At 51.4% G+C, this 19,779-nt stretch overlaps 1 protein-coding gene and 1 pseudogene across 1 annotated transcript; both read right to left on the reverse strand.

Moving 5' to 3' along the window:
• Positions 1-47: 47 nt before the first annotated feature.
• LOC111154414 lies at positions 48-2,560 on the reverse strand (annotated as a pseudogene).
• Positions 2,561-5,477: 2,917 nt separating this feature from the next.
• On the reverse strand, positions 5,478-19,160 carry LOC111154413 (ATP binding cassette subfamily F member 2). The gene is made up of 14 exons (XM_022513992.1): positions 18,956-19,160; positions 14,249-14,461; positions 13,571-13,753; positions 13,316-13,487; positions 12,083-12,178; positions 11,152-11,254; positions 9,873-9,968; positions 9,591-9,710; positions 9,414-9,503; positions 8,944-9,054; positions 8,231-8,293; positions 7,900-8,028; positions 7,012-7,215; positions 5,478-6,093 (listed from the first exon to the last, which is right to left on the reverse strand). The coding sequence occupies exons 1-14, from the start codon at positions 19,110-19,112 to the stop codon at positions 5,956-5,958; spliced, it is 1,875 nt and encodes a 624-aa protein (XP_022369700.1). The 5' UTR covers positions 19,113-19,160; the 3' UTR covers positions 5,478-5,955.
• Positions 19,161-19,779: the final 619 nt, after the last annotated feature.

The following is a 19,779-nucleotide window of genomic DNA, read 5'->3' on the forward strand; positions in this document are numbered from 1 at the left end:
CCGCACATCGCACCTCCCCTTTTCAAATCACCACAGTGCACGGGAGCAGTTCACTCTTTATTAAACGCTCGGCCCCGGGTCACTTGGAGCTGGTGTACTTGGTGACGGCCTTGGTGCCCTCGGACACGGCGTGCTTGGCCAGCTCCCCGGGCAGCAGCAGGCGCACGGCCGTCTGGACTTCCCGGGAGGTCAGTGTGGTTCGGCCCGAGTACTGGGCCAGCCGGGCAGCCTCGCCAGCCAGACGTTCGAACACATCATTCACAAACGAGTTCATGATGCTCATGGCCTTGGAAGAGATGCCGATGTCTGGGTGCACCTGGAGAAGCAGCAGAACCGCTCGGTTAAGGAGGAGGCTCTGCCTGACGCCGCGGGCCCCAGCCCCGGGCTCCAGCTCGGGACTGCCAGGCCGCCTCACCAGCCTCTCTCCGGGGCCAAGCCACAGAAATAGGGATGGGTTTTTTACTATTATATCCGAGTTAAAAGTTTTTCCCAACTGCAAAAAGTAATGCTATTAAGTTCCTCCTAGGAGCCACATGTAAGCATCAATCTTTGGGAAATGGAAACAGTTACGCAGCGTTTGCTTTTCTCCTTTAGTATATCTGCAAAGCGTTACCCCCAGAAACGGACTCCTAGCGGCAAAGCTCCCGGAGGTGGGACTGCCACCGCGTCCAAGGGTTTATGCACGTAAGTCGGCATTACCAAATAATTGTCCGAGAGCACGCTTATGTGACACGATCCCAGCACCAGACTAGGGGTCAGAACAGCAGGGATCTGTGGCCCTACTGTGAATCACTGCCCAGCCTCCAATGGGGCACTTTCCTGTGGGCCTCAGTTTCCTCCTGTCACACAAGCTTTTGAACTAGGTGACTTCCAGTAACCCAAGTGGTAGGGGCCTGATAACAGTCAGAACGTGAGAGTGGGCAGACATGAAGGGTTTCCCTCCGAAGGGTGACCTCCGAAGGGAGGGGTGACTGCCAATAGCACACATCAGGCCAGTGGTGGAGACAGAAGTGGAACTCGGGCTCTCCCCAGCCTCTGGATGTCACCGGAAGCAGGGGATCCGAGCCTGAACCCCTCATGTTGTCATCGCATCTTTTTCTCCTTGGGGTTGAGGGGTCACAGTGAGTTTCACAGCCCATGGGTGACTCCCCCAGTAGCTCTCCCTCACCAGTCTAACTCCGGGCCAACCCTCGCCTCACAGTTGCACCCCAAGGTTAGGTGATGCAGCAGAGCTCACCAGGGCTCCCTCCCACCCCCGCGTTCTGCAGGTCGCTGGAGTCTGTCCTCTGCTGCTGCCCCCCGGCCCGTCTACAAGAGTGCTGATCCCAACCTCACCCTGACCCCACACAAGCATTCCCAGAGACCCAAGTTGTCAGGTCACTGAAACTGCTACTGGGACTAAGACTGGAGACAGACTCCACGTCTAGGATCTAGTCTCACAAAGGGGTAAGACTCGGGCAGGTGGCAGAGACGTAAGGCGGCCAAGACCATTGTTCTGCCAGCTCCCGGCGCTGGTTCTGCTGAGCGGGGAAGAGGCTGGGAGGCCAGGGTGCCTGGTGCCCTTGACCAGTCGGGTGCCCGCTGATGCCCCCACATATCCGTCAGTGAGCGAGGGCCAGGAGTAGGCGCTTCTCGCAAGTGCTCTGCTAGGCCGGGAACAGCGAGCATCCCCAGCACCCCTGGGTTAAGAGGCAGGACAAGCCGGAAGTAGGTGACCGGCCTGCTCAGAGCCGGGGGGCCTGAGCTCTGCAGCTCTCAGGTCACGGGACTCCGTCGATGCACTGAGCTTTATGGACCTTGTGTTCCAGGTCTGGGCAGTAGACCAATCCCGTAGCTGCTCGGGGCCCGAGTGCTGTGTGGCTGGAAGGCCTTCCCCAGGACTTCCGCTCACACGCGTGGCTCCGTGCTCCGGCCCCCACTGCTAGGACTTCTTGTTTGTACCGTACTGTGTTTGGGATTGGATCACCCTTCAGCCCCACAATTACTTACAGTCCTCCCTGTCTTAATTATGTCCCCCCTAGTCCCACCCAACATCATCTTGTCCGCCCAAAGCTCCGTGAGCTTCTGGGCGGTGGTGGCGTGCTTTAAAGGTCTCCTGCCTGTCTCAGGGGCGCGACACATACTGAGAGGTTGTAGGGACCTGAACTGGAGCGAGGCCATGTCGAGACAGGCACGGCGCGCCTGAGGCCACCCACCGCGGTGCCAGGAGTAAGCGGAGTAGGACTCTTTGTCTAGTGCTCTCTCACGGCTCTTCTGCTAGTGTGCTCCTCACACCCCCACACACGAACTCGTTGGCTCCCCGCTCTCACCTGCTTCAGCACCTTGTAGATATACACTGAGTAGGTTTCCTTGCGCCGGCCTCGCCTTCTGGACTTCTTATCCCCACGGCCCCTTCGGCCCCCTGGCTGTGGCTGCTGGCCATGCTCCGAGCTCATCCTGCCGCTCCTCCTAACGCCGCCTCCTGCTCCTTGGGGCATTTTATGGAGTCCGCTGCCCACCAGGTGGGGCTGGGGGCCAGCACCTGGGAGGGAGGGGGTGGGAGGGGAGGAGCCTCACCCATCCCTATCTAGAACAGGCTCTGGGCTAATCTTGTAAGAGACGAATGGCTCCCACCTCTCCCCCAAGTGATTTCCTGCCTCTGAATGAGCGGCCCTCCCCCAGCTGACCATCTCCCAGTGGACTACACACTTGGGAGAGTTCCCACACCACCCAGCTGTGCCGTGAGATCACTCTGCACCCCCTGTCCTTGTCCTCACCAAGACTTGAAATGCAGGGGTGTGTCAGGAGGAAACTGAGGCACCCCGCCACCACCCACGGAGCCCTACAATACAGCTGGGGAGGCCGGACTGGCTCACAGCAAAGAGAGGAGTAGAAGCACTAACGAGGGGGCCTAGGGAAGAGAGTTCAGGAAAGAAAAACTCGTGAGGGCTGGGGTGTCTGGGGGGCTCAGTCTGCCTTCAGCTTGAGTCATGATCTCCGGGTCTGGGATCAAGGCTTGTGTTGGGTTTCTTGCTTAGTGGGGAGTCTGCTCCCCTCTCTCTCCCCCTCCCTCTGCCCCTCCCCACTGCCTGTTCTCTCTCAAATAAGTAAAATAAAATCCTTAGAACAGAAAAGAAAACTAGTGAGGGCTACAGTAGCCAGAGATGGCTTCATGGAAGGAATGGGGATTTGGTGCTGGTCTGGTGGGAGGGGCACGGTGTAACTGTGGGGGTGACAGAAGGGCGGTCCGAGGGGAAAGCAGAGTGGAATTGGTGTGTGCTGAGTGCAGTGCGGCTTGGAAGGCAAAAGTGCGGCTTGGAAGGCAAAAGCGCGGCAGAACCGGGGCCGGGGCCGGGGCCAGAGGCCAGGGGCAGGAAGCCGCAGGCTGGGAGGGCCTGCCGGGAAGGGCGTTGGGGCGGACTGGAGGAGCCAGAGCGGGGCGCACTGGGTGCTGTGGGCTCCCGGGGAAGCTGGCGGCAAAGGGAAGAAGCAGCTGCTGAACGGAGCGGTTCTCGCTTTGCACCTACGTGTGAACGATACTGTGGGTTAAGTGCTGTGACTACAGAAGCTGGAGCAGCACGAGAAGCACGGGCTGGGGGCCGGGTGGCGGGGAGAGGGTTTCCCAGCCAGAAGAGGTGGGTGAGAGGGGTGAAGACGAGCCGCACCTGTCCGCGGGGTGAAGGCAAGCCCCAGCCGGCCGCGCCTCGCTCACCTCCAGCCGCTTCCCGCCGTCTGGCTGCATCTTCGTGCCAAGGTTTAAGAGGACCAGGAGGGAATTCTTAAGCCAAATAAACGCACTGCTAATTTTAGGCCTTTGTAGAAATCTATATAGTGGGCTTTTTAAGCATTCCTGAAGTTCTTGAAATTGGCTTTTTTTGGTGGGTTGGCTGGGAGAGGCGAGCTGCGTAGATGACTTTGATTCTCCCAGTTCTGAAGCCCCGCCCAGCACCCCGAGGATTCCACCCGGGACACGAAGGCAACTGGTATAAACACACCCAGGGTCTCCCTGGGCTGAGGCAGCGGGAGCGCTCCTCTGTTCCCATCCTCCCGGCGGCTCACTCTCAAGGCCATTCTCCCCCCTACGGGTCTCTGGATGCTCGGGCTGACTGAGGCACGAGGCGACAAAGGCAGGCCCCTTAGCGGTGGAGTCCGAGCCTCACTCCAGCCAAGGGCTCAGCCGCAGCCGCTCACCTCACGTGCCGGCTCAGCGTTCCGCCTGCCCCGGGCAGCTCTTGGACCGCAGGGCCATCTGAGTTCCTGCTCATCTTTCTTCCTTTCTTCTCTTTTTCTTAAGATTTTACTTATTTGACACAGAGAGACACAGCGAGAGAGGGAACACAAGCAGGGGGAGTGGGACAGGGGGAAGCAGGCTTCCCGCTGAGCAGGGAGTCCGATGCGGGGCTCGATCCTAGGACCCTGGGATCACGACCTGAGCCGAAGGCAGACGCCCAATGACTGGGCCACGCAGGCGCCCCCCTCTTCATCTTTCAAGTTAGAGCACCAATCCTGTCTTTCTGGATCGCTATCACGAGAACCCCGCCCCTCTCAGTTTTGAATCCTTCTGTGTATCCTGACAAGTCACAATTGAGCATCTGATTTATGCCCTGTCGTGTTCTCTCGTCACTGCTGGCTTCCCCATTAGATCGTGAGCTCCTTGGGGGTTTAAGACGCCATCTGGGACTGGTTTTGTTTTACATGGTCTCAGACGTACTGTAACCAGCACTGAAAAGTCACGGCTGTGTGTGTTTCCCCACAGGGACGGCCGCCGAGGTGTGATGAATCCGCACCACTACGGAAGGCCGCCCGCGTGCCTGGTGGGCCAAGGCGGCAAGTGCTAGTCGAGCTCAGAGCGATCATGCAGAGCCCTTGGTCGGGAAGTAAATGGGGTCACACTAACAAAGTGAAGGCCACGGCCGGATAAAGTAACGAGACTTCCCGCATCCCCCCCCACCAGGAATGGTGGGTCACAAATGTGTTGAAAATGCAGATTCCTGACCATGTCTGCATCTCTCTCACCGCACCAGATGGAATCAATAGGTCGGGGCAGGGGGATCTGCACCTTAACAAGCACCACCTGCCCCAAGTATGGGGTACAGGTGGCAGCAAGGGAGCCTCCGACCACTCTGAAAAGCGTGTCCCAGGAGAGAGGGTCTCCAGTTCGGCCCCCAGGTGAGCAGCATCGGCGGCACCTGGGAACTTGCTAGAAATGTTTCATTCCTGGTCTCCCCCCAACCTACTGAACCAGAAACCCTGAGGCAAGACCCAGGTATTGGTGATCGGATGAGTCTTCCAGATGATTTTGATGTGTGTTGTGAGACCAGGGCCTAAGGCACGATTTCAGGTCAAAGGAAGGAGAGTTATTCCAGCTCCTAAAGACTAGTCTTAAGTCTGCCTCCACCCCACCAATCCCCACCCAAGCTCTTGCTTCGAGGAGGGGCGCTGGCACTGCGGGGAGGAGGGGAGTAAAGGGCCCAGAGACCAGAAAAGGAAGGTAGGAACCATGGCTTCTTCTTTCTTTATTGGACACTTTGTAGATGTCACGCAGGTCTAAAAGTTACACTGTTAAATAATTATTTAAAAACCGACCAGGACTAAAGCCCTGGTCCAGAGCTCCAAACCAGAAGCAGAAAGGAATGGGGGCGGTGGGCTGGGGGGTACTCCTCCAACATCACCAAAACCCAGAAAACGAGGACCCTAAGCTCTTGCACAGGCCAGCCCAGGATGTGGGCCCTTGGGCTAACCCTCAGGTGCCTCTGGCTGCATCACTATCAGGTCAGTAACCAGCAAGGAGCCGGCCGAAGAGCCAGCGGAGTCCAGACATGGACAAAAGTAACTGGAAGGACAGGAAACGGACAGGTACTGTCCAGCTGTAGATAAGATCACGGAGTGCAGCTAAGGCAGGTGGGGCGGGGGGGGGGGGTCATTGCAGCAATGCCGGAGTGCGGCCCCAGAGGCCCAGCCCAGCCCGGCAGGGGCTCACACATTGTGGGTCCTCCTGGTGAGCTGGGGCTCTTCGCCCACAAGCTTGGACTTGAGGTGCTCCTTGTAGGCCAGGATATCTCCAGGCCACTTGGTGATTGTCTGCTTCTCACAGACCCAGATTTCCTGTGCAACCTAGAAGGCAAATTTTCCGGCTTAGTAATCCTGGCCAGAACTCCCTGTCCCCGCTCAGAAGACTACGGTCAGGCGAATCCAGGAAGAGCCCCCCCACCCGGCCCCATATCTAGCTCAGTTTCACCCTCTTGAGGTGCTTTGTGAGGCCGAACCCAGGGTGCTATAGCTAGCAGGTTCAAAGCCTTCCAAGCCAAGATCTGCTGTGTCTCCTCATCTCCATTCCCCAGCAGGGCTTAGATCCTTTGAGAGGCTTCCCTCCCAGCTCCCTTTTCTCCACCGCACCTTTTCCGAAGCTTCAGGGAAATGACCAGCAGCTTTTCCAGCAGTGACTGGTGGTAACCCTTTGACTAATCCAAATCCTCCTTAGTATAATACTATTTCTGTGCTAAAGAATCTTGGGGCATGGGGTGCCTGGGTGGCTCAGTGGGTTAAGCCTCTGCCTCGGCTCAGGTCATGATCTCAGGATCCTGGGATCGAGCCCCACATTGGGCTCTCTGCTCAGCGGGGAGCCTGCTTCCCCCTCCCTCCCCCCCGTGCCTGCCTCTCTGCCTACTTGTGATCTCTCTCTCGCTCTGCTAAATAAATAAATAAAATCTTAAAAAAATAAAAAAATAAAGAATCTTGGGGCAATAGCAAAGCACCCTGCTCTCCACCCAGCTCCCTCACCAGTTCTGGCTAACTGCCAAATGGGCCAACATTCCCAAATCACTACTGAAAAACATGAAGTATTTCCACTAAGAATCTCTTAAGTTTCTCAGCCATAAAATCTGGTCCTCATCACCCTGTTTACACCGAGACCTTTTCCTACATCCAATAAACATGTATTAAGTGCCCCCCCCACCCCACGCCACGACCATTCTACCCAACCTTCTCCTGGACGCCATCTGCTCTGACTCCTGCTCCAGCCAGGGGCCTCACCTGCTGAATGAGTCTGAAATCGTGGCTGACCAGCATCATGCCACCCTCAAACTCATTGATGGCGTCAGCCAGGGCGTCGATGGTCTCGATGTCCAGGTGGTTAGTGGGCTCGTCCAGGAAGAGCATGTGGGGGTTCTGCCAGGCCAGCCAAGCCAGGCACACTCGGCACTTCTGCCCGTCAGACAGGTTCCGGATTGGGCTCACCTGAGTGGAACCATGACATTCATAGAATCTGCTGTTACTCCCACGACAGGAGCATGAGTCCCCCTCCCCCCACTTCTCCATTAATGTTACCACCATTCTACGAAAAGGGAAGACCCAAGGTTACAGAGTGAGATGGTGACACGGCTACCAGTCTCTCGAGGTCTGTAGTGATAAACGTGGAAGCCTGAAGCCCCTGCCATTACTAAGGCCATCCCTCTTGCTCTCTCACCACTTAAACTGTAACTAATTGGAACAATCTGGTGGGTCCTCAATCCAGACCTGAACCCAGGAACTCGTTTTCTAGGTTCCAGTTTCGCTTGCCCTCAAGCACTATGGTTTATCTTGTTGGTCTGGGGCCAGGGCATGTCAGAGACTAGCATGCTGTCCCTGCCCCTCCCCCACAAGATGACATGGACACTAAAATACATATGACCTAGGGCAAAAGAAAGCTAGTGGGTTCTCTTGGATGCTGGAATCAAAGGGAGACACTGTTTAGTAAAGTATAGAACTTTTGATCTCAGGGTTGTGAGTTCAAGCCCCACTCTGGGTGTGGAACCTACTTTAAGGGAAAAAAAAAAAAAAAGGGAAGCGACTTTTGGGATAGCTCCCAACCCCAGGTCACCAGGACAGTGTTCCCTGACCACACAGCCTGATCTCCCAGTTATCCGGGGCTGCACTGCTAACCTGCTGTTTCCCAGTGAGACCATATCGACCAATGATCTTCCTCATTTCTTCCTTCTCCTTGATCTCGGGGTAACACTTCATCATGTACTCCAAAGGTGAAAGGTCTAAGTCCAGCTGCTCTTGTAAATGCTACAGGAAAAAAGAATCCACTCAGATGTGCTTGGCGTTCCACTTCAAAAGGAACCCTGCTGGGTTAACTGCTGAGTAACTCTGCCTCTGCCCAGGCACCTGTTCAAGATTTCAGGAGAAGCAGGCAAAAGCTGACTTGGTCTCATGCAGTCCCATTCCCACAGCCTGGACACCACCCCGTACCCCAAGGCTTGGCCTTTACCTGATGGTAACGCCCTATCTTGACATGAGAGTGTTTTCGGATCATCCCATCTGTGGGTAGTAGCTAGAAAGAAGAGAATTAGGTGGAAAGATAAGCACACAGAAAGGGAAACTCGGTCCGAAGCAGACACGGGCAGAGCAGGAAAATAAGCATATGTTCACTGGAGAAGATGCCTAACTTCCTAAACAGAATCTAGACCCCTCACAGACTGCTAATCTGGCCATGCTAAAAATATTTAGGAAGTTACACTGAAACAGATGTTCTCTAGCGAACCAAAGATACATAGGACACAATCTACTTAGTCATTAAATACCTACTACAGAATGCACCACCTGTAAAACAAAGGACTTGGACACACCCACAACATAGGTTTTCTCAAACAAAAACATTATCTCTAAATGCACAGGTTCCTCTAAAGGCTCTAACTGAAAAACAGGAAAAATGTTGAGACGCATGTTTTCTCTCATACTCTCACACTCACACACACGCACAGATCCTCCTTCCTTCCCTCCCTCTGAGAAAACGGCTCCAAACTTCAGCACTGCCGGTGACAACAACCCTCACCCCGGAAGCCAGCTCACGGGCCGCCAGCGGCTCACTCACCACCAGCGTGCTCAGCTCCTTCACGCGTAATGGCCCCGAACCCCTCCCTCTTCCGCACACACATTAAGTACCTGCTCTTCGAAATCCCACACCCCAACTTGGCACCGTACCTCTCCAGTCAGCAGCTTCAGAAGAGTCGACTTCCCTGCTCCGTTGGGCCCCACCAGAGCCACTCGCGTATCGAGATCGATACCAAATTCTAGATTGTTATAGATGCAAGGCTGAGGTGGGTGTGAGAAAGGAACATGAGGCTAGGTTACCCAACCATCTGGCTGGTAGATCAACCCCGCCACGTCCCCAGTCACCACCAGAGGAGGTAGGAGTGTGGAGGAGGAAGGCAGCTCTCACAGAAGACCCCGACGCTCCACCCACCAACTCAGCTGAGCAGTTTTCCTCCCAAGTACTTGAAGAGGGGCCGCTGTGAGAGCCTGGATGCGGCGCCTGAGCTACCACACCTGAAACAGCCTGTGACCGCACGAGTTAGCAGGCAGGTTCAGCAAAGAGCAGCAGACTCTCCCAGCCAGTTGATGCTTATCTTATAAAATGCACCCCAGGCTCCCGACCACACAGGAATACTCACCCCATCTTTTGTATACTTGAAGCTCACATTCTGCACCATAATGACAGGTGGAGGAATCTTGCCACACGGTGGGAAATAAAACGACAGTGTCTAGAAAGAGGAGATGGTGCTTATCAAGTTAGGTTGTGTCCTATCCACCACACTGTAGGCCACTAACTTTACCCAAGCGGACCCTACCTTGTCACTCACGACCCTCTCTGTCAGTCCCGATGCCATCATCTTCTGTAGTGTCTTCTCCTTGCTCTGGGCCTGCCGGGCCAGCTTGGCACTGCCATGACCAAACCTAGCAATGTAGTTCTGAAAGAGACCAGAAAGGGGGCTTGGAGTATGGGCAGGTGCCAAACAACTCATTTTAAATGTGGGGTAAATACTGACGACAATGTCTTCTGACTTCCCGCTCCCCCAAATTCCCCAGACACCCTCATCCAACTCTCCTGGAGAACATGAGCTCAGCTCTACCTTCATGTGCGCAATCTGGTCTTGCTCCCAGTGAAACCTCTTCATCTGGTTCTCCTCCAGCTCCAGCCGTGTCTTCACGTACTGGTCATAATTACCCTGCAGAGAAATGTCCCAGGCAAGGCAGGCAGCTTTAACCTCGCTCCCGGCTCTCAGGGTTTAGGGGGGGTACGGGATGGCATTGGACTTGGCCCTGGCTATAAGACCGTGCGGTAGGGAAAGAGGAAGTATGTTAACAGAGCATACCCTAACCCAGAATCTGAGCTCTTTCAAACTGTGTGCCTTTCACTCTTAGCTTAGCCAGCGCAGGACTGCAGAGCAAACCCTAGGGTTAGCCATAAAGATACCCATGGCGCTGGCAGTGGTCCTGGCCGTACGGACATCACGAGGCTCACAGCCTTCCAAGAGCACCTCCTACTGCTCCCCACCCTGCTTTGAGGATGAAGCCCTAGGTGGGCTACAGAAACTGTACCCAGAAAGGAAGACAGCAGACCAATCAGATTGAGGACCTAGCAAACAGCACAGTTGGACTGTCATGGTTTCTATGTGTAAAAAGTTGGACTCAACCTAAATATTCATCAAAAAGGGCCTGACAAGTAAGCTACTAGATAGCTACACAATGAGATATCATTCAATTACTGAAAAGAATGAGGTTATTCTATACATATTCATGTGGAAAGTAGTATAAGATATATTAAAATATAAAAGCAACCTACAAAAGAGAACAACTATTAACATTACAGCTCTGATATGTATATAGGAAATTTTCTAAAATTCTTGCAAGTGTACATGGAATCTCTGGCAGGCTACATAAGAAATTATTAATACTCCCACCATGAGTGTAAGTATGAATGCAAAGGACTCCTTTCTTTTTTTGAAATACAGAAAATGAAAAGGAAAGGCAGACAAGTGGGCTGTTGAGATCCTGACTCCCATTCTTCACGGAAGGCGGGGTAAAAGTGCTGTCGTGAAGCAGAGTTAAGTAGTCATTCAAGAAGGCAGGGAGCGACAGGGCCTGCCTGGGCACCATGAGAAGCCAACCTTCTTACCATAAGGCAAACACACACCACGTACACAGGCTGCCAGTTGATGGCCTACAACCTGAGCACAACTACTTTCAGACCAAAATAGAACAGGCTGCAGAACTCCTTGTCCACATCTTTTTATAGCAATAGGTAGAAAAGGGCTACTAAATGTTGCTGTTTTTTTTTTTTTTTTAAAGGAGAGCTTTAAGGAGCTGATAAGCACAGAGGTTGCTGTGGAGAAGCTGGGGCCTACTCACCGTGTAATACTTCAGCTTCTTGTTGTGCATGTGAATGATGTTGGTACAGACGCCATTCAGAAAGTCCTGGGAATGGGAGACGAGGACCAGGATGCGCTTAAAACTGTAAAGCCAGAGAAAACCAGTCAGGGAGGTGCTCAAAACTGTGCTGGTTCACAACAGCGGAGCAGAGAGACCCAGAAACCCTTCGTCTTTTGCCATCCTTACTCTGGAGCACCCTTTAGATTTTACAGCCCATTCCCGGCTCCCAGCAACCAGCCAGGCCACCAGCGTACAAGCCACTGTCATGACACTTTGATGCCTTTCAGTCTGAGTTTCATCAATCTTCTAATTTTCAGCAGAATGGGGCAGAGATGGTAATTTAACATGATGGTAAAATAAATGTATGTCCACAAACAAATCCATAAGTGTCTCTAATAGGTGGGTGGGCAGAACTGAACAGGTGTGATAAAAATCACTATACTCTGCTTTTTAAAAGAGGATACCAAGTCATGGCAGAGACCACTAACAGCCTGTCCTCAGAGCTGGGACAATATTCCAATTATTCAGCTCTTTAGCCATATGTCACACTATTGTGATCGTAAGTGGGAGTCCCCTCTTTACGTGAGGCATAGAAATATGGTTAAGAGGAAAATACTATCTGAAGACATGTCTGAAGTACAAAGGTGTTGTATTTCAAATGCGAAGAACCAAGAAAGTTAAAGAAAAACAACGGGCACATTTCAGACTAAAAACAACCAATCAAACGAAACGGCCTGCACTAAAGGTGCTTAACGTTTTTCCAATCTGGCCTCCAACCGGCCTGGCATCAGTTCCTTTTCCCCCTGCTCTCCTATCCCTGCAGTTTCCAGCCACTCATTTCCTTTAGACTCTGCTCAACTCCCCCCTTCCAGAACCTGACCACTCCCAACCCTCAGCGCCAGCCCCTTACGTCTTTAATTCTTCTTCCAACCACACACAGGCATCGAGGTCCAGGTGGTTGGTGGGCTCGTCCAGGAGTAGCATGAAGGGGCGAATGAAGAGGGCTCTGAAGAACAGGAAAGGAGACAGAGTGCCTTCAGTCTGCTGGGGGCTACACAGGAGGACCCTGCCTTGCCTTCTATCTACAACCCTGGTCAGGCCTGACCTCAGTCCTGAAACCTCTTCTAGGTTCTGTGCCTTCGAGGAAAAGGGAGAACCAGGAGAGAAACCAGAGCTGAGATGAAAGGGCAGAAAACGGGGCTGAGAAGCCCGAGGATGGCACAGTTTGAGGACAAGGTTGTCAAAGTCCTTACAAGTCTGGAAAGTCTTTTACGCTGAAGTTAATGACTATCGGGAAGACAAAAAGATAGAGGATATCAATTATTAAGGCAGAAAGTATTCAAGCTAAAGCTATCTGATGGGGTTGCCGGACTTTAGCAAGGAGGCCAGAAAATGTTCTCTTCTTAGGTGGAATCTCAAGTCAGCAAGAGCGAGGGGACAGCACCGCTTCCTAGACCCACAGTCACCAGAGTGCAGAGCTTTTTAGTAATAAGATTTCTGGGCACCAAATGCCAGTATTCCAACCGGACAGATGTGAAGAAGAGGCCAGGAAATCTGTACTTCTATGAGCTCCTTAGGGGAACCAGAGGTAGCTAATCCTTGCTCTCACCTGGAACCATGGCTCACATGGAACGCACAGGCAGCCTCGCTAAAGTAGTGCCCCAAACCTCACCAACTCCCCTGGCAAGGAACTGTGGGGTGAGGGAAACACCTATTTAACAGGAGACTTTCTGGGGGAACTGCTGAGGGAATGATGGTCTCTACAAGGTCACTTTGGGTCCAGGTCATAAGAGGTAAGGACCAAGTTCTTAATAACTGCCTAATATTTTATCTCTATATAGAGCAAGGATCAGAAGGACTGAGACACAAAAACGGATGGGAGTCAGGAAGAAAGAAATGGACCTACTTTACCATTTTACCTAGGGTTGATCCTAGGATTCCCAAACACTGCCAGAAACCCAACAAAGATCTCTTCAGGCGGGAAGCTCACTCATTAGCCCAAGCATAACACCCCTCTCCATCCCGCTGAAGTCGTGTCTTGTTACTGACCACTGGCCTCTGTTCTCAAGTTCTACCAGAGTAAGCGTTCAACCCTGAGGGAAATGGGGAGCTACAGAGGGTAGAGGAGGAGGAAGGAACCCACCTGGCAAGGGCAACCCTCATTCTCCAGCCCCCACTGAAGTCTTTCAGCTTCTTGCGCTGCATGGCAGGAGTGAAACCCAGTCCATGCAAGATCCGCGAGGCCCTCATCTCCGCCTTGTCGGCATCCAGCTCTTCCAGTCGCTCGTAGAGCTCCATGAGCTTCTCACACTCCGCTGTGGGCAGTGAATGGCTTGTGAGGCTCCCTGGGCCTTCCCTGGGAGGAGGTCCACCCCCACCCCTAGGTCTGGAGCCCTACCATCCTCGTGAGCCAGCCGCTCGGCCTCCCTCTCCAGCATGGCCCGCTCCGTGTCGACTTCCATCACACACTGCAAGGGTGTCTTGTCACTAGGGGGCATCTCCCGAGTCAGATGGTAGATGTCAATGTGCTCAGGGATGGGCACTTCCCGTTTCCCAATAGCAGAGAGCAGCATGGACTTTCCTGAGGAGAGCGGGCAAAGAAGGGGAAGAGGACACTCAGCACAGGTTGGTCTGAGTCCCCTCTATCCGTTCCTCCACTCCAGCCAAACCATGACCTCACCATTTTTTTTAGTCCCTTCCTTCCTTCCTTCCTTTCATATATTCAAATCCTACTATTAATTACCCCCGCCCCCGCTGCTTTCTGGGGCTGCCTTTCCGACTTTCCTCCAATGCGTGTCCCACCCCTCCTCCGTGAAGTCGGTTCACCTACAGTGGCCTCACACACTGCCACTGCTGCCCCCCACCCACTTCTCCAGCACCTACGGTCTGTAACTCCTCCCGTGGTACTTACCACATACTGCTCTGTACTGCTAGTTCCTTTTCCCTGGACATATGTGGTCTCCCACCCATACTGTAAACTCCTTGCTTTGCACACAGCTGGTGCTAAGTAAATACTTGCTGAGCGACAGGCGAGCCAAGGAGAGACACCTCCCACCTTGCCTTCCAGGGGCCTCACCAATTCCATTTAAGCCAATGAGGCCGTAGCGCCGGCCCGAGTTCAACTCCAGTCTGGTGTCACTGAGCAGCTCTTGGCCATGAAAGGTGAGGGAGAGGTTGATAACGTGGGCGTCGGTACTGTTGGGGTGAGAGGCAAGGACACCGGTGACAGCTCGAGCAGCAGCTTTCTTCATCTCAAAGTCCTCTAGCTCCTTGGTCAGCAAATCCACTTCTGTAGACAGAAAAGAAGTTTGGGAAAAGGGTAAGACAGACCCCGCCCTTGCACTCAAAGAGCATTCAGACAGCTCAGTTAGTAGAGAATCAAACTTTTGAACTGAGGGTCCAGGGTTCAAGTCCCTGTTTGGGCACTGGTGGTCTCTGCCCCTTACTTAGGTGACCAGATGTTACCATACGAAGGCCCATAAGGCTGAAAAAGGCACGCCCTGCAGGACCTGGGTTCAAGATCAAGTGGAGCTCAGGCAGATGTTTCACAAGCTTTACAGAGTGTATACATTGTATATAGATGTATCCTAATACCCTCCTTTCATGGACTATTTTTTTCCCTCACAACTTGTTCTTTTAATTCTAACACCTCTTGTTAAACAACATAAATGTATGAGGGGAACAGCTAGAACTCCCAATTTTCCTTCATATATATGTGTTAAAAGAGTCATTCCTAAAACCCAAAAGAAAGCAGAAACTACAGAAGTACAATTCTCTTATTCCGTGACCTAGTGGAATGCCATATTTCACATATGCTTCTAAGCAGTGGAAAAGGGACCAGTGTGAGAAAACGCATAAAGAGATCAACACACGCAGAGCCAAGGCTGGGATAACCAGATGTTCCCAAATCTGGAGGGTTTCAGAGATGCACACTGACCACGAGCTGTTGTGCCTCTGTGGTTTTTCAAGCATGAGTACATCTGTAGCCTGGGAAGACTGATTAATATTATTGGCTAATCAATGTTGAGTTTACTCTGTGCCCGAGACTGTGCTGTATCATCATTCTCCATATAACTTAATTCTTACAACACATTCTTACAACACAATTACAATTCTTAATTCCTAAGATATATACTTATAACGTCTCTTTTATAATGAAGAGGTTAAATTACACAGCCAAGGTGAAAAAAATCTAGTTAGTAAAAACAAACAAACAAACAAAAAACCCAAAAAAACCAGTTAGTGACAGAGCCAGAATTTGAACCAGGTGATCTCACCTATGTCACTCTAGTACCTTTACAGAAAGGAAAGTGCCCTTGAAGTATTATTTTTTTAAGATTTTATTTATTGATGGGGCGCCTGGGTGGCTCAGTGGGTTAAAGCCTCTGCCTTCAGCTCAGGTCATGATCTCAGGGTCCTGGGATCGAGCCCCGCATCGGGCTCTCTGCTCGGCAGGGAGCCTGCTTCCTCCTTCTCTCTCTGCCTGCCTCTCTGCCTACTTGTGATTTCTGTCTATAAGGAAAAAAAAAAAAAAAAAGATTTTATTTATTGATTGATAGAGTGAGAAAGCATAACCAGACAGAGCAGCAGAGGGAGAGGGAGAGACAGGGTCTCTACTGAGCAGGGAGCCCAATGTGGGGCTCGATCCCAGGACTCTGGGATCATGACCTGAGCTGAAAGCAGACGCCCAACCGAATGAGCCACCAGGTGCCCACCTTGAAGTATTATTGAAATGGACAGAAATGGGGGCAGAGGGAGTCCTGGTAAGCTTCTTCCAAAAGAAAATAAGGCTATTTATTTACCTTTTCGGGAAGGAGTCAGGAATTACACATGAGGTACCACTACTATGGGAATTTTCTGATTCTTTTTTTTAGTCTTTGTTATCCTTACCTATGTTCCCTTAGTGATTTTACAGAATCCCTGAATGCGAAAAGACTATGTGCTTGTCCTCAGGAGGAATAAAGATGGGGTAGAGGGATGGAGAGAGCTCTCTCCTTGGGGACAGCAACTCCAAGAGAGAGGGCAAGTGGTGGTTAGTCTCAGGCCACTATGGATACCCCATCCTGTCAGGTGATTAGTAGTGCTGGTGCCATTATCCACCCTGGGGCTAACCCTGCTCTACCTTCAAGGAGTCAACACTGAGGGCAGAGACTGCTCCTCTAGACACCTGGCAGGCACTCCATATCCACCTCAGCTCCCAGCACAGTGTGTTATAAATAAGTGCTTGATGAATACTTTTTGAATGGAGATCAAAGTTTTTGTTTTCACTGAGTGAAGGAACTTTCAGTCTCTTTTCTACGTGGTTGAGTTATCAGGCTTCCCACAACTCCACTTCATGCCAATCCCTATTCTAGATGCTGCGTAAGAAGTTGTTTATGATCTAGATCAGCAGTTAGTGAACTTCTTCTTAAAGGGCCAGATGCTAAATATTTCAGGGTTTACGGGCTAAGTGGCAAAATCAAGACATTTGAAATGTAACCATTTTTTAAAAATGTAAAAAAACATTCTTAGCTTAGGAGGGGGGATAGCTTTAAAAAAAAAAAAAAAGGCTGGCCAGATTTGGCCAATTGCCTGTTTTTATAAAGTTTTACTGGAACACAGCCACACTCATCATTTGCAGAGTGTCTGTGGCTGCTTTCCACTACAATGGCAGAGCTGAACAGCTGCTAGAGACCATATGGCTCACAAAGCTACAAATATTTACTATCTGCATCTTTACAGAAAAAGTTCGCTGATCCCTGGTCTAGAATTCCATCTGCTCAGGCAAGAGGAAAATCAAAATTAAGGGAAAGCTATATACTCTCTTCTCTGGACCTCTTTTAGTTTACAGCATCTAGGATCTAAGTCACCTTCCAAGCTTCAAAAGTAAGAGACTTAAAACAGACCTCATTTTCCTAGCCTATAGCATCCCAGGAAACACTTGCCACTTAAAGAAAAGTGAAGAGCACTGAAGAGATGGAAAAGGGATTCTGGAATAAACTTCATCCAAGAGAATACTGTAGACTTCACAAGAAGTCCCTTTCTACTCAATCCTCAAACAAAAGGACCAGCTGAACTCCAGTGTCTGTTTTGAAGAGTGTCCCATTCTAAAGAAGGTTAAGCTGTCAGAGGTCACTTTCTTTGATATTTATTTTGATCCTTCCATACCCTAGTACCTAAGACAGACTATGTGACAGTGGCAATCAGTAAAGGTTGGAGAATGATGACCTGGAACATCAGGTAATCTCAAACTCAGGAGAGAGGACTGTCTTGGGAGAGGGAGCAGAAATGACATGGGTCCCTGACAATAAGAAATGTTTTAGGAGGAATGGAAAGAAAACCAATGTCACATTTCAGAACAGCAGCTGCCTGAGGAAGCAAGGTGAAAAGCAAAGCTCTCCTATAACTGAGCTGGGGAAACCACAGCTGGGCTCCCTGGAAATCCTATTTTCCTAGGGGCAAAAGTGAACAAGAAATTTGTAATGGGAACCATTCACGACAGTCTCAAGTAGGATTCACTTTGCTACCTTTCCAATTCAGCCAGAGAGAGCTGATGACAGACACTGCTTCACCCTGGCTGCCTGGAGGGGACCCCATCTCTCTATTTTAGAGATCACAACTCCGCCTCCTCATTCACTCCCATCATTTTCAACTTGGCAATCCTCCACTACACTGACTGGGAATAAAACTTCCACGTGGCCTGATCTTACCGCACCAGCTTTCTCCCATAATTCTTATTTTGGACACAATTCCTACCACTCAATTCTGTCTTCTCAGTCACTTTTATCTCTCCCTTTTCTGAATTCCTATCTGTTATGACTTGTATTAGTAACTTTCCTCTCCTCTTCAAACATTTACTTAGTATCTCCATCTGCAAGGTCAGTCCTACAAAAAAGTATTACCCAAGAAACATGATCCCTGCACTCAAAAATCAAACGATTTAGATGAAAAAACAGAAGACACAACATAAAAAGTAATACTATACGACAGCATAGGGGTATAGCGGATGGACTATTTTAAAGGTCAGGTTTGATGGGAAAGTTCTGCTATCCTGAGCTGGGCCCCGAGAGAATATCAAATGCAGCCAGCACAAAAATTGTGGTATTAGAACGTTAGTGTATAAGGGCAAAAATGTCATGGCTAGGCAAAGGACAATAATCATCTGGTTGGACCAGGTCTGTTTGGGGAATTTTCAGAGGGGCAGGAAAGAAGGCTGGGATGAGACCTCCCAGGGCCTGGAAAATTCTGTATCACACACTGTTCGTGTCTCCCCAGCTGGGCTGTAAGTTATCAGAGAGCAGACAGTTCCAAGTACATCAGTATGTAGCACGGTGTCTAGCACTCCAGACATGCTCAATAAATACTTCCTGAAGTATAAGTAACAGAAAAGCATCTTTTCCCAGAAAAAATCCAAAAATGCAATTCATAAGTTTCCCTCTTGGTAAAGTTACTACCCCTGGAAGGACAGAGGTATGATGTGGCAAAGAACCCGGCACACTGACCACCATGTGTAGAAATGGAAAGTGAGAAAAGGGCAAGGAACTGACCTCCTTTTCAGGCTTGCATGCACAGCACCAAGAGAGCACAACACACATACATGTGTTTGCCACTAGGTAATCGGTTTTCCTGATCAAAAACAAGAGGGCACAAGCTCCAACTCTATCAGTCTGGTTCACCAGGAAAAGTCTGGTGGCACCAGATACATTTCTCTCCAGCGCCCGCCGGCATCAGGATTCTGACTCCAGCCTGGGCGTCCATTAGGTTGTAGCAACCATCCCAGGAACCCACATCTCCCTCAATTCACCTGTGGTCTCTCGGCCATTGGCCTCATTTTTCTCCTCTGCCACCTGTGGTTCTGTGACAGTGTCCCCGTTTTCTTCGTGTCCCTTTCTGGGACGCTGTCGTGCTTTGGCAGCTTCCTTCTTTTTGGCTGCCTTCTTCTTGGCCAGGTCAGAGGGCATGGTGATGAACCAGAGGGGCACGAAACTGTTCTTACAGGGAGCCTGAAGAAAGGCAAACACCCCGAAATCCTGAACTTGTGGTAGAATGCCTGGGCCCTGCTCCATCCCGCTCAGGAATTTTCCTATCAAGCCTCGGACACCCTGCTCCGCCCATGCCTAGCCGCTCCAAATTTTGTGAGGGTGTCTCAAGCCAATTCTGGTCCTCGGCCGCTCTTCTAATCTTAACATCTCTTCCCTGAGGCTTTGTCCACCAATCCTCACGGACTGCCTCATTCTGGAAACGCTCCTCCTCTCAGGGCCTCCAGTTAGGGACCAGGTTCTGCCCCCTCGGCAGAGGTCCCCGTCTCCGGTTTCCCCACAACTTGGCGCTCGGCGCTCCAGCCGGCCGCCTCGCTTTCCCGGGCTTCCTCCTCCCATCTGCCTCATTCCTCCTCTCCCTTGTCCCCCTCCACACCACCGAGCCGTGGGGCCCAGCTTCTTCCCGGGACGCACTCATCTTCCCCTCGGTGAGTCCCCTCCGGGTCTCCTCACTCGCCACCCCCGGGACTTTCCCCAGCCCCCGCCCGTCAGCGTCTCTCCCTGGGCCCTTTCTTCTCCTCCGCAGCCTCCTCCATCCCGACCCCGTCCCTCCTCCCTCTTCTCTTCTTCCCTCCCCCCTCACCGGCCA

The sequence above is a fragment of the Enhydra lutris genome, unplaced genomic scaffold (assembly GCF_002288905.1).
Source record: "Enhydra lutris kenyoni isolate GAN:26980312 unplaced genomic scaffold, ASM228890v2 scaffoldscaffold37, whole genome shotgun sequence".
In the NCBI taxonomy this organism is placed as follows: domain Eukaryota; kingdom Metazoa; phylum Chordata; class Mammalia; order Carnivora; family Mustelidae; genus Enhydra; species Enhydra lutris.

Coding starts and splice junctions, on each gene's coding strand:
- LOC111154413 (XM_022513992.1), bottom strand. CDS start 19,112: ATGCCCTCTGACCTGGCCAAGAAGAAGGCAGCCAAAAAGAAGGAAGCT. Junction 9,711..9,872: donor ACCAGATTGCGCACATGAAG/GTAGAGCTGAGC, acceptor GGTCTCTTTCAG/AACTACATTGCTAGGTTTGG. Junction 8,029..8,230: donor AGATAGGGCGTTACCATCAG/GTAAAGGCCAAG, acceptor TTTTTCCTGTAG/CATTTACAAGAGCAGCTGGA.